The 15359-nt window shown below is 37.1% G+C and overlaps 1 protein-coding gene across 3 annotated transcripts in view; it reads right to left on the bottom strand.

Moving 5' to 3' along the window:
• The window catches only part of LOC117288203 (TBC1 domain family member 5-like), a 34879-nt gene that overhangs the window by 16356 nt on the left and 3164 nt on the right, over window positions 1–15359 (bottom strand). For 2 of the 3 annotated variants that reach the window (XM_033768950.1, XM_033768952.1), the window contains 6 exons: window positions 12123–12303; window positions 9009–9117; window positions 7113–7283; window positions 5938–6108; window positions 2534–2622; window positions 1614–1634 (listed from right to left, as the gene is read on the bottom strand). In XM_033768950.1, coding sequence (XP_033624841.1) covers window positions 1614–1634; window positions 2534–2622; window positions 5938–6108; window positions 7113–7283; window positions 9009–9117; window positions 12123–12303 — 742 coding nt within the window. The remainder of the gene's footprint in view (window positions 1–1613; window positions 1635–2533; window positions 2623–5937; window positions 6109–7112; window positions 7284–9008; window positions 9118–12122; window positions 12304–15359) is intronic. The other variant, XM_033768951.1, reaches the window with a different exon arrangement.

A 15359-nucleotide genomic window follows, 5' to 3' on the forward strand; every position in this document is an offset into this window, starting at 1 on the left:
TTCCATCAAATAAACCTCTTCTGTCAGGGATTATCAAAGAATTGTGTTTTAAATGCAGTGAATACAGTCATCACCTCAGCATATATATAGCTGGTTAAATCACCACCACCACCACCTTTATATAAATCACTTATTAACTTAATCTCCCTTTTCAAGTTAATCTTTCCCAGCAGCAGTTGAACTACTAAAATGAAGAGCTCTGTTAGTTACCCCTAAATCAGCAATCAGTGTCAAAGGAAAGGTACAGCATTAGGTTTATAGGAAAGAACAGCAATTCATTCCAATTGTCAATCACTTATCCATTCTGGATATTCTTTGAAAAAGAAAATTGGTGATTAAAATTGTTTAAAGAGGGGCTCCAATGTCCACCCATTTTCTTAATAGATAGAGTCCTAGTGAAAGTGGGGGAAACTTACAAATCTCTAACCTCATGCTAAAATTGGTGTGAAATGTCATTAAATTATTTTCAACTCTGCCATTCAAAAATTTGATACATGACCTCATCAAACATCAAAACAAGTAGGTCTATTCTTTCAAAAGAGGATTTTTTGCCCCAGTCAAAAGGTCAAGTTTAATTTCATTTTGATCATGTTATTAAAAATTATGAATGAAAAATGTACAGTCTGCCACCATTGTTTGTCTCCGAGATTCCAGCAAACCATGGCAGATTTTTTGCCAAGGTTCTGCAAATCATGGTGAGAGCCTACTAAATTTTCTCATGCGACAACATCAAACCCCGGAGAACCTTTGTTATCTTTCCTCTGTCAAGTTCCAAAGGCAAACGATTAACCAAAAATCTCAAAAAGTTCAGAAAAATAATACCCTAGGTGGACACAGAAACTTTTTTAAATACTGATGTGAAAGTGGTTAAAGGGAAGGTACACGTTTGGTAATTGTCAAAGACAAGTGTTCTCACTTGGTGTATCCCATCATAAGCATAAAATAACAAGCCTGTGGAAATTTGAGCTCAATTGGTCATCGGAGTTGCGAGAAAATGATGAAGAAAAAAAACACCCTTGTTGGACGAATTTGTGTGCTTTCAGATAAGAATAAAAGACTTCGAGCTAGAAGTCTTTTATAATTTTAGTGAGAAATTACCTCTTTCTTAAAAACTATGTTACTTCAGAGGGAGTCGTTTCCCACAATGTTTTACACTATCAAAAGCTGTCCAATGCTCGTTACCAAGTCAGTTTTCAAGGTAATATTTGTTTTGAGTAACTACCAATCGTGTACTTTCCCTTTAATGTGAAGTTAGAGACTTGTAATTATTATCCATTTTCAAAAGGACTCCATCTATTGGAAAATGAGTGGGTCACAAAATTGAATTTGACCTCGGAGACCCTAGTCTCTTGTAAATAATGAACAGTACTTTTACATTGTTCATGCGGGAGCTGGTACACAGAAACCATGCTCCAGATGATAGCAGCTTGTATTAACCACAAACTACATGTACATCGTTATTAATGTTGTATCTTTCCTTTAACAGCAGAAGAAGTTTCATGATTCTTCATGAGGCAGTAATAATTCATTCTAATTCTAGAACAGAGAAGGGTGAGGAACATAAAATGGATGTGTATGTGAACAAATCAAATGAATGCATTTAAGGATCAAACCTTTTGGCAGGTCCAACCAAGCTATATAAAAAAACGGGGTGAAATCAAATGGATATGGATCAAGTTATAATTTCTCTTTAAAACAGGGGGGAAAAACACATGGCAGGCCTGAAATGCAATCTCTAAAAGGGCATGGCCATTTTCATTTTGCAAAGGGCACTTCCATTGGACCCTTTAGAAGGGGCACCAAGGCCTAAACCAGGGCTCTGTGACCTCCATGTACTTCCAGGCCTGACATGGGCATCATGAAGGACAACAAATTACATGGGATTTCCAATTTAGATAATAACTATTTTGATAGCTTTGTAATTCAAGGCATTCAAATGTACGCCTATAATGTCGTGGACATGCTTTTTAAGCGCATAGTATTAAGATAGTTATTTACACCATTATGTAATAAGTAGAGATGCTGCAAGTATACCATAACTAATGGGGTAATTGCTGTTTACTATCCACAAATTAGATGTCATACCCCAAGCAGCTTTTTACAATTATAATGGCTTCAAACTTAACAACACAAAACATCTCTAGACTAGATGTTCATTTGTGCATCTGGGGTAAAGATTCTTATTTTTTTTTTTTTTTTTTGGGGGGGGGTTCTTTCTTGGGGGGGGGGTGCATGTTCGCACTTATGACCATTGATCCCATAAGTTTAATATTTACAAAGGTAGGCTGTCTTATAAGACAAACATAAAACAAATGCAATGACTAGATAAGTGATTAATATAACTTCACCGTAGGAGAAGCAATCTGGCTAGAATAAGAAAACCACTTCAAAGCCAGTCATCTCATTCCCTAAGCTTCCCTACGTATGTTTCCCGAGTTCTACGCCAACTCACTCCACTTCTACATACTTCTACTCCACTTCTACATACAGTGATTCATTCAAGTTCTGATTGATTGCTATGGGGGTAACTTACATTTGTGACTTGATTTCTTGGGCATGGAGGAAAGCCTGCTGGTCACAATGAAGAATAAAGATAAGCGGAGCCAGAATCTCATGCATACCCTGCCAAAATAAATGGAACACATTCACATTCAAGGGTAGTAAGTAACATTTTTGGTTTTTTTTTTCTTTTCTATGTACAGTACATGATTGTCAATGTAATTGTGCAGTACATAAATTTAAGCCCTTTTCACACTACAGAGCTTTTTCCCTGGAAATAAACTCCCCGGAAAATCCCAGGAGTTTTAACCCCATCGCCACCCAAGCAACCATTCTCTCTATACCAATTTGGCAACTCTCTTGTACTATTTCCCAGGAATATGCACGGGCGTTTCACACAATCAAACCCTAGGAAATGTGGTTAACATGTCTGCCCATGCGGACGTCTCAACACGGTGGACGCAAAAGTTGGGCACAAGTTAAACCCAGGGAAAAAAAAAACGTTTTACCCCGGAGAACTCCCTAAAACCTACCTCCGAAAAGGGGTTAGTTACGCCTGGGAATAACTTATTTCCCGAGAAATTCCCAGGAGTTGTTTTGTAGTGTGAAAAGTCGACCAGAAAAGAGCTTAAGTCAATTGAAAATGAGTTAAGTCAGGTGTGCACCCAACTTTGAAGTTCTATAGTGTGGACATGGTAAACTTATGGAAGAGTGTTGATCCCAAAAGAGCCATTGGTTTGCCAACCAACACTCCTCCCATTTGGAGTTCCATGGTGTAGACCTGGTAAACTTATGGAAGAGTGTTGATCCCAAAAGAGCCATTGGTTTGCCAACCAACACTCCTCCCATTTGGAGTTCCATGGTGTAGACCTGGTAAACTTATGGAAGAGTGTTGATCCCAAAAGAGCCATTGGTTTGCCAACCAACACTCCTCCCATTTGGAGTTCCATGGTGTAGACCTGGTAAACTTATGGAAGAGTGTTGATCCCAAAAGAGCCATTGGTTTGCCAACCAACACTCCTCCCATTTGGAGTTCCATGGTGTAGACCTGGTAAACTTATGGAAGAGTGTTGATCCCAAAAGAGCCATTGGTTTGCCAACCAACACTCCTCCCATTTGGAGTTCCATGGTGTAGACCTGGTAAACTTATGGAAGAGTGTTGATCCCAAAAGAGCCATTGGTTTGCCAACCAACACTCCTCCCATTTGGAGTTCCATGGTGTGGACATGGTAAACTTATGGAAGAGTGTTGATCCCAAAAGAGCCATTGGTTTGCCAACCAACACTCCTCCCATTTGGAGTTCCATGGTGTAGACCTGGTAAACTTATGGAAGAGTTTTGATCCCAAAAGAGCCATTGGTTTGCCAACCAACACTCCTCCCATTTGGAGTTCCATGGTGTAGACCTGGTAAACTTATGGAAGAGTGTTGATCCCAAAAGAGCCATTGGTTTGCCAACCAACACTCCTCCCATTTGGAGTTCCATGGTGTAGACCTGGTAAACTTATGGAAGAGTGTTGATCCCAAAAGAGCCATTGGTTTGCCAACCAACACTCCTCCCATTTGGAGTTCCATGGTGTAGACCTGGTAAACTTATGGAAGAGTTTTGATCCCAAAAGAGCCATTGGTTTGCCAACCAACACTCCTCCCATGAAATTTACGCACAAAATTGCATATTCACTACCTTATGGAGATTGAGAACAAAAGAGATAAGGGACAACAAAAGGTCTTCATCGGGAAATTTTAAAGACTAGGGTGCTCCACAAGGAATTCTGTGTACAAAGTTAATGGGAACTTCTTAAAGACAGGACCAAAAAGAAAGAACAAAATATGTCTCCACAGGGATGCAAACAACATAATGTGTGGTTGTTCCCCCAAGATTACAACAGTCACTTAAAGCCATTGGACCCTTTCGGTACAGAAAAAAACAAAAAAAGTTCACAGATTTACAAATAATTTACAGGGTTTACAGAAGGTAATGGTGAAAGACTTCTCTTGAAGTATTAGTCCATGAAATGCTTTACTTTTTGAGAAAACGGTAAAACAATATAAATTCTCGTTAACGAGAATTTCTGATTTATTTTAAACACATGTCATGACACGGCGAAACGCGCCGAAACAAGATTGGGTTTTCCCGTTATTTTCTCCCGACTCCGATGACCGATTGAGCCTAAATTTTCACAGGTTTGTTGTTTTATATATGAGTTGTGATACACGAAGTGTGGGACTTGGACAATACTGTTTACCGAAAGTGTATAATGGCTTTAAATGAAATCCTCTCTGTGTTATTAGCAGTAGGTGGTGTCTTTTAGACACCCTGTTTCCAAATTTTAACACACTGTTTTTATCAATCATTAACATGTAAATGTGTCGTACGTGACAATTTGGACACTCAGTTTTTTTTTTTTCAGCAAATTTGGACACCCTTTTAGCAAATTGTGACTGAAACCCTATTAGGTACAAATCTGTAAATAATCTTTAAATACACATTGGGTTAAAAATAGGAGATTTGAAGTCCATATAATTATTTATCAGTTGTAAACTGATGTTGAGTTATCACTGTTTCAGTATCTTTGAGATTTGTATGCGGGTACACAGCCGCTATTTCAAGTTTAGTGTGGGTTCAAGGTTCATGTTGGGGTCTCTTTCTCATGAAATACATGCATTCTATAATGGGACAAAATGGTTAACTGGTTGCAAGTTGAAAACTACAACACACGATGTTACGGAGGTCGGAGGTGGGGGGGGGGTGGGCGACAAAACAAGCACAAACTGATGAATCAAGCACTAACTTTAACTCTTTCAGTCCCAAGGTCATACATGTACGATCTTTGTTATGTCTTCAGAAAGTTCCATTATCATACATGTACAATCTTGTTTACATGTATGTACCTGTACTCAAAAAGTGTCATCAATCGTTCAAGTACAACCTATACATGTTATCACAAGAGGGCTGACTTTGGGATATACCAAGGCACACAAATCAGCAACATACTTTTTGTTTAGTAAAAAAGTTTGTTTTGGTGTTTTTAGTCTTAGTTTTTTTTTTAATACAGAATTTCAAATTTTTTCAAAAAGCGTGTCATACTGGGTTCAAAATACAAACAAGAAGTGAGCACTGAAAGAGTTAACACGGTCCATAAACATGTAAATAACACAAGGAGAATATTAATTTGGGTTTTACTCATACACCGATGTGTAAAGTCACTGTATACTCTTTCCAGAGTTGTGTACACAAAATCACGAAGTATTACTCAAGTTGGATTCAAAAGGGTAAAACCAAAATTAATATTCTTTATCCCTGGTGCAAATTTAACATATCATTTTAAAAAACAAAGAGGATTGAACATAGATAGAGTGCATACAAAAGAAAACAAGCAGATCAAAACTTAGAAGTTTTAAAGATGGTATAAATATTTAACAGTGTGTATGAATCTGACCTGTTTGTATCCAAGCTCCTCATGTTCCTTACAGTAGCAAAAGAGAATGTTAACCATCATGTCATGCATCTCAGATGTTTGGAAGAATTCAATCTCAGGGAAGGTACGTCTTACATCCTGACTGATCTCCTGCTTACATTCCTTGTCTTGGAAGAACCGGTTCCAAGGACTCTGGCAATTTCAGAAAATGTAACAAGTCAATACCTAAAAGCTGCCAAGGATCACTTACATACATGTAGTGGATGGAACTATTATTTGAAAATTGGATTACAAAGAGAAGAATTTCATTGGTATGACATTTAAGTAGCTTGCAATGTTCTTTCTAAAAAAATATATATATTCGTCACTCAGTTATGTTCAATTTGCTCAGTAAATTTCAGTATTTACCTGCAAGGTATTGTGAAGCTAGATTGAAGTACGTGAAATACTCCGTTTTGCACCATGTTAGGGTTAACAAGGTGCTGTGGCGCAATTTATTCTTAGTATAGATGTCCTTTATGTTTCAATAAAGGCTTTGGACACTATTGGTAAATACTCAAAATCTTTGTTAGAATAAAAAATTACTTGGTAACAAGCAATGAAGAGCTGTTGATAGTACAACACTTTGTGAGAAATGACTCCTCTGAATAAACATAGTTTTTGAGAAAGAGGTAATTTCTCACTCCAAAAATCACTTCACGTCTAAAGTCTTTTGTTTTTTGGGGCATCTGAAAGCAAATAAATTTGTGCAACGAGGGTGTTTTTTCTTTCATCATTCTCTAGCAACTTGTTCCAATGAACAATTGAGTCAAAATTTTCACAGATTTAGCATCTTATGCATATGTTGGTATAGTTGGGATACATCAAGTGAGAAAACTGGTCTTTGGTAACTACCAAAGGTGTCTAGTGCCTTTAACTCATCAATAATTTTTGATGATCAGAATTTCAATTCCCACTTTAACAAATCGTCTGACGTCAGAATGAGCTTACATGTAATAGCAAAGCTGAACCATTCTTCAATATTAATGTTTTTTTGTGTTCAACTCAAGATACTAGATAGGCTAAACTACATGTCATTGCATTATGCGAAGTTCTGCTAGTTTGAATTATTTTTTGCGAATTTGTAACACCAAAATGACAACTGGACACCTTTGGTACATGTCAAAGACTCAAAAAGGTTATCTCATTATTCTTACATGTTCCTCCTGAGAGAGTGGATTATTCAGACTGAGATCTGCTTCTCTACTCTCGGATCCAGTCTGAGGGTCCAGAATGTACCTTCTCTTGATGGTTGCATACTTCTCTCTGTCCTGTCTGACGGATGTCACCCATTGTGCTTGAGATTCAGGAAGTACTTCTAAATAAACCTTGGCATTGAGAGGAAACGATCTTCAGTTGGAAATGAGTAAAATATCTTGTGACTCATGTTTGATTTCTATAGTTTATGATTCGCGAATGATGCGCATTAATCATAGCATTATTGAACAAAAACAAATTGCACAGGGTACTAAATACAAAGCAAGATTAGGCACAGAGACAGAACAAATAATAAACACCTCTTGTGCATGTACTCTGGAAATGAGTTAAACATCTTGTGACTCATATTTTAGTTCTGTAGTTTATGATTTGCAAATGATATGCATATATGATCATGGCGTTATTGAAACATAAACAAATTGCACAGTGTACTAAATGCAAAGCAAGATTAAGTACAGAGACAGCACAAAGAATAAACACTACTCTGCATTATAGTCATTGCATATATATCCTGTTTCTCTCATTACAAAAAAAGGATACACACACATACATGTGCATTGTACAAAAGCAAGATGGGTGTAAATATGAAATGTGAGCCAGGATATCAAATGCTGGCTTCTATTTTAAGAAATGTTTGAGTCGATCAAGTCAGTGAAGTGTTTAAAAACTGTACTAAAATGTCATACTCATTATTTGCCCAAGTCCTGTGTATAGAGAATCTGTTGTACTTTAAAACGTATCAGTGTTAAAGGTAAATTTAAATTTTGAAATAATTGTGGTACCCACTGCTAAAACTAATCTTAGGTCAGTATGGCACTGTACATGTATCACATGGTATCGCTCCATAGTTTTACAGCACTACTTGCAAACCCAAACTTTAACATTTTATGGCTGAAACCTGCTTTCAAAAAAAGACAAAATGAAACAGCTGACTGGATAAAACGTGGCACACATTCTAAATATTACGATCGCTGATGTACGTGTTTTCAGATGATTGAATTATCGGATTATTGATTAAATCAAGCCCTTAGTATTTTCCCTTCTTCAACCTCTAACCCGATAAACACTCCCAAGATAGACTGCAGGACATGCACAAATATAAATCGCTTAATACATGTATGTTGATGCACATGTAGGACTTTTTCAATTGTGGCATTCGGGAAAAAAAATGGCCACATACATAAAATATTAATACAAACCTTGGAGGCATTTCTTGCAGTGTTTCAATGCATCTGGGTTAATTGGTTGTATCAATTTGTCACATTTTCCTCTTTTTTTTTTTTTTAATCACGACAGACACTTATCCATCCCTATGCACAACACTGTGTCAAAAAAATGGCAAATCGGTTCATTCAGCGGGGGTAAACATGAATGAAGTGTCAATTAATCTCCCTTCTTAAAATCACAACAAATCACTGGGTTTTTTTCAAAAGCATCTGTTTAATGAATATAATGTAAACAAAATGGCTAAATGTCATTTTTTTTTAAGGAAAACTTTTATTTTGCTGATTCCTTTCAGTTTGTTTGTTGGGGTGTTTGTTTCATTGTTTGTTTGTATAGCTCATTTTTGTTTTGTTTGGTTTGGTTTGTTTTGTTTGTCTTGGCCGAGTGTCTGTGTGTTTCTACCGTTGTTGGGGTTGATTGCTTTATTTAGTTTTTTTTTAAGGTTTTTGGAATTTGTTTTTGTTTACTTGTTTTTGTTTTTTTGTGGGCTTTTGGTTGGTGTCTTTTGTTTCTTCTTTTCTCTTTCTTTTTTTTCTGGGGGGGGGGGGGGGTGGGATGGGATGATGTAGAGCGCATTATTGTTTGGTAGGTAAAAGAGTAATTTGACTTACCCGCCAGCATACACTGCGGAATCTGCTACTTCTTAATTTTCCTTTCAGTCCTTCCTGTTTGATAATTTGAATATAGTCTGGTCTCTCAAATAGCCGCAACCACTCATCTCTAAATCACAAAGAAAATAACAAAACTTAAATCCTTGATTCTGATTGCTTGATCCATGGCAACAAGAGTGTCACAGTCCATATCACAGGCTATTTTGCACTATTTTTATATTTTTTGCGCTAATAGATAAATTTGAATATCTCATTGGATATGGAAACCCATTGTAATGGAAGCCATAGCACATTTCTCTGGATTCCAGGAGTAAACAATACATAGAAGAATTGTGTATAATGTCCATTATTAGCTCCCTACAAATCAAGTTCAATTTTGGGGTGAGGAAGCGTTTGTTTACAATGAGCAGGATTTGAAATTACCCTGGCGGCCTTACACTTTCGCATTATACTACAGTGACGTCCTGGATATCAGGGCACATTTCTGGGGAGGACAATTTTCAAAGCTTCATAACTCAAATCTTACCTGCAAGAAACCACTAACTTCAACAGATTCACATTCCATGGCATTGGCAGTATCTATGTGTGAATGTATGCCGCCATAGAAAGTGAATCTGTTGAAAATAGTGGCTTGTTGCAGGTAAGATTTAAGTTATGAAGCTTTGAAAATTGTCTGCCCCAGAAACGGGCCTTCATAGTTAGGACTCTGTATCTGTGTACAGAGCATGAGTCCTATATACGTGTAGGGCTAGATTTGGAACTGCTATCACTGGATAACAGAGCTCAGAGTGCTGGGGTCGATTTCACAAAGAGTTAGGACTAGTCCTAGGAGATACAAATTGCATGGATAGTCCCAAGTTAGGACGAGTAACTGGTCCTAACTCGAGATAAGACTAGTCCTAACTCTTTGTGAAATCCACCCCAGCACTCTGAGCTCTGTTAATGAGTGCAAGTCAGAAGCCATGCAACAACTCAACCATAAACTGCCATAGCCAGGGATTACACCCAAGTTGGAAAGCAGCACTACAGAAATGACCTGAAGGGGATGTGACTATTTGTTTGTGGCATTTGTAAAGTAGTAACACACTTGCTCAGCAATTGATTGGCAAGGTCATCCATAGAAATCTAATCAAAAACAACCGCATGCATTGTACCATGCAAGGCAGAAACATACACCTAAACATCAACGGAAACTGTATACAGTATAATGAACCTTCACTGATATCAAACTTTACTACTGAAAGCAAAAGAAATCTAGTTAGATAAAGATAATAATATGAGAGTTATAGAAGGTTAACATACATTGACATCTTAAATGTATGCTAATCGGAAGATGATGTACTTTTACATACAATACACTTTTGGTTGCACACAGCACAAATCATCATAAGTTTACCTTTCGAGTTTTACCTTTTGAGTTTTATAACCAATTTTACATAACTCACGCAAAGATCCTTGTCATTTGATTGGTGAAACACATGTCACGTGTCATCATCCTTTATTTTGCCATGTATTTATTGTCATGCAGTGAAATCTGGGTTTCCCATTCCACTAGACTTCGCCTCAGGAAATAGAATAATCCAGATTGCACCTTGTGATTATATTCTGCGACAATGCACACTAACATGCCTGTCATAATAGTACACAGTGTTGCTTAGTATTTTCTTGTAGTATGAGCAAGTACAGTATGGTTATAAATTATACTTAGGCTAGCCAGTATTTTGTTGAACATCTTTGCATACTTTCCCTTTTTTCTATACAATTTAACAATAAGAACAAGCAAGACGTTTATATGTGAAACTCACTGTGAATATCTACAATATGAATTTTTTACCAAACTCACTATAGTCTTCTAAACTGTACGTGAAACTAATGGTTCTGAATCTAAACCCTAAGTAAATTTGATACAGAAATTTAATATTTGATAAATGTTTAGTTAACGTGTTCAGTTGACCAGTAAAAATGAATTGTTGATGGTAGCAATGGTAGCTTGCACAGCTTGGTAGATTGAAACGAGTTGCTCATTGAAGGCACTGGACACCTTTGGTAAAATGTCAAAGACCAGTGTTCTCACTTGGTGTATCAATGCATAAAATAACACATCTGTGAAAATTTTGACTCAATTTGCAAGAAAATATTGAGAGACAAAACACATTTGAGTGCTTTCAAATGCCTAAAAAAGGCTTCAGTGAGTGAGAAATTACCCCTTTCTCAAAAACTTGTTACTTTGAAAGGAAGCCAGTTCTCACAATGTTTTATCAACAGCTCTCCATTGCTCATTACCATGTAAGTTTTTATGCAACTATTATTTTGAGTAATTACCAATGGTGTCTGTGTCTTTAAACTACATACTAGTCAATCAAAAATCAATAGCTACACTTGATCCAAAACAAGGCTCTATGATCCAAGGATGGAGGTAAACTCAATGATCCAAAACCATAAGCTACAATATAATGCTACAACATATAAGGTTTGGGTAAATTTGTGTGTATAGATGATGTGACCAATGTTTACATTTAAACCGCCCTCTGTTGAAAAAACACTGTGTACGTCATGTTTCGCCGGGCAAAAAGACACGTAGTCATGGTGAGATTGCATACACTTTCTAGGTGGCTGCCAAAACACAAAGGTTTTGCCCGGCGATATGCGCGCGAATCATGTTATGATTTTTGTGTGACGTCAGAGGTCACATTGTCTATACACCAAAACCAATACTGGTCATTCTGAAGACCGTAGAAGGCTCCGCTCTACCTCTGATCACACGCTTGGTTGTTCCTCCCTCCTACAAATTCTTTAATGCAGCTCCTTAACTTTGGAACTAACTGCCCTGTGACATCAGGGAAGCAGTGTCTACTTCGGTCTTCAAGCAGTCTCTCAAAACGTTTTTCTTTCCCACTGAGTGCAACTACTTGCTATAGTTTCTACTTTTTATGTATTTTTGTTTTTCTTGCGAGCACTGTGTTCAATGTAGAGCACCATAGAAAAGTTTACTATTATTATTATTATTATTATTATTATTATTATTATTATTATTATTATTATTATTATTATTATTACACTCCTATCACATCCACTATACCTCAACAAGGCTTATTATGATGACACTATCTTTACCTGTATGAGTTTGAAGTACTGGCACTTGAAGTTTCTTCTTCTGGGTCTCCCCTAGCTGTTTTCACCTCCTCATCTTCCTTATGTTGCATCCAGCCTAGTCTACTGCTACTATTCCCAACATGTACTGGATCTTCAAGCATTATACAATCCTCATCCAAACTGTACTGGATCAATAAACGCTCTGGTTGAGGAAACACAGTAGACAAAAGTTAGAGAGTCAATCCCTGAAAGTCAAGTGTGCTGTTTTAACCATTCTAAGCTTTGCTAAATATAAAAGAAAGAAAACGGGCAAGCTTTTTCGGCAGGTTCATATACATGTACTTCATGTGAACGCAAAGTGGATTTGACATCACAAATTGTAATGTCAAATTCATCACAATTCGCAGTTAACAATTTGCTCAAGGTGGAAAGTGCTGAAACTCTTGCTTAACATTTGCTGCAAAAAAGTAGTGACATCAAATTCACTTTGTATAAAGTATGATCAAACCAGGCTTAAAAGCGCAATAATTTTATAAAACTTATAATGGTAATGCTTAACTTCTCAACAAAATTATCCAAGTTTAAACTCAACAAATGTGTACTAAGACTCATAATAAACATGAAAACAAAACAAGAAACAAAACTGGTTTTCTTATTAATTGTAGGGCAAAAAAAAAACCTAAATTGCTCGGAAACAAAATAAAAGCTAAAATCTTTCATGTCCATGGGAAAAGGTCCATCAAAACAACAATCTAGTTGTATACATACCCAATTTGGTTGTTCAGTGCAAAGTTTGTGTGACCAGTCTATGGTTCCAATGTACACAAGTTTGCCTTTTTATGTGCTTATTATACAGTGAGCAAAGATCACACACCCAAATAAATTGTACAATAAAGCATTCATCTTCAGCCAGGAGACACAATACAATGCATGTAAATGGTAATGCTTTTTCACACACAATAATGAGAAAGATACCATGGTTGAAAAGCAAGGCTGAAGTGAATGATAAAGAGTGTAATCCTGGCAGTGCTAACCAAATTGCGAGCTCTACATCATCTGTAGGAGTATTAAATCCCAAACATTATCCCTACCACCATGTTGTGCAGAGGTGGTTTAAAGCATCTAGGTAAGAATGAATTAATTCTACCTCAATGGTTTACCCTGTACACAATGTATGTGATGTTATACCTCAGTGATAGACTGTGATTTGTAATGGTTGCAATCCTGTGATGTGCTACAAAGATGCATGTATGGCTCAGGTGAACATGAGTGATGTACCAATTTTGATCATGCCCACTGTTGCTCATTTCTTCACCGTCTTATACACTAAAATAATTACATCGGGTATGTTGTTGTAATTACAACTGTTCAAGTAAGCAACTGCAACGTTTTGTTCATTTTACATAATAGTATTTATAGGGCCTATTGGGCTTTTCCAAATCCTGACAGGCGGGACTCAATCCCAATTGGTCTGTGGCTTTGCATTGTTGTCTGTCATAGGTCTATGGGAAAACTAAGTATCCAAATGGCGGCTGCCAACAGGACTAACAAATTACACCACAAGCCATTCACTATCCTGTTTTAAAAAGAAAAACATTAGTTCAATACACACTTTATCTTGAAACTTTCTGTCATAATGTACACCATCATAAGTGAATTGAAAACAAGTCACATGACTACCTTGTGTCTTTGTAACTGGATCAAGTGGGTGACACCAGACCTGGAATAACAACGAGGCCATGGCCTCCAGTGCCCCTGGTCTTGACCTTGGGGCCCCTTCAAAAGCGTCACAGACTTTCAGATTTTACAAACAATGGAAACTGGTGCCGTTTGCAAAATCAAAATGGCTTTGCGCTCTCAAAGCTTTATTCCAGGCATGTGACATACATGTAAGCAAGTTTTGTCTCAGTGACACTTGTTCAGGGACAATCACACAAATGATCAGTTTATAGTGACTGTAGTGTTCATTTTCAGCTTCATCCTGTTCATCTTGACTTTTCCATCATAGCTCAACAGGGCTGTATGCTTCGTTTTTTGAAAGGGCAAGGGCACCAAGGCATTTTCTTGTAAAGGGCACCCTATGATGAAATTGCAATTAATTGCAAATTTCTACTGTAGCATTTCAAGGGCACCAAGGCAATTACCAGGGGACACGTTGCCTCCGTGAAGTATCAGGCCTGGCTCAAGCAAAATACAAGCCCACCTTTAGGGCAGCTTAAGTAAAAACTCAGTGTATTCCATATGTCAATGTAAAAGATAAGGGCATGAATGCACACTACAGTATACTAACTTGCATCAAAAAAACTAAAATTTTGAGCAAAAACTAATTTTCTAGAGGTTTCTTTATTTTTTTAACTTTTCATTCATAAGAAAACATTGACACAGCTACTTTGTTTGTAATAACAACCTCAACAGTCCCTGGGCTTGAATGACATTAAACTTACCTCTTGAAATTGTGCTCAAGCCCCAAGGTGTTTTGATAAAATGTTTACATCGTTTATTGACATTCAATATATGCAAGTGTCTCTGTCTTCCATTAGTGTCCCTCTAGGTTATCCCTCAGTTCACATTGGCTCAACACTAAAAGCGCTTCAGACTGACACTCGGGGGTAGATTTATTGATAATAAATTATCATATCACTCAGGCATACTGAACAAGCACTTGAACAAAATGGAAAATGCAGACTTCACCTGTAAATGTTTCAAACACTGGGGAGCAGGGACACAGCATTTGCACAAAACACCTTGAAGTGACATGCTTAGAGAGTGTTTCAAGGGACAATAATTTATGTCAATCGCGGCTCAATCTACGACATTTTTGTGAGAACTGTAGTGTTTTAAAAGCTATTTTTAGGCTAATTGCTATTTAAAGCCATTTTGAGATATATGGCGGACACAATTCTACAACACTCTAAGGATTGGGTAGATTTGTGTGTATAGCCTATACACCTAAAACCAAAGAGTACACTTGTATCATGTTCGCCATATACCTCAAAAAGGCCTATTATATTAAATTTACTGCATGCTCAAAAAGAACTCCAACAAAATTTACCCTTTCCTCCATTGCCAGAATTCTGCAATTCTGTTGTAATGCTTGAAAACTTACATGCACACATTATAAAAACACTGCTGGTAGACAGCCCAGCTGTTAGGCCAAGTCACACTGCAGCGATAACGCACAAAAAAAACGTTCTATTGGTTGATTTGCTCCACGCAGAAAACGCTCATTCAACCAATCAAGGACATGCATTTTAATCG

The sequence above is a fragment of the Asterias rubens genome, chromosome 3 (genome assembly GCF_902459465.1).
Source record: "Asterias rubens chromosome 3, eAstRub1.3, whole genome shotgun sequence".
Classification (NCBI taxonomy): Eukaryota; Metazoa; Echinodermata; class Asteroidea; order Forcipulatida; family Asteriidae; genus Asterias; species Asterias rubens.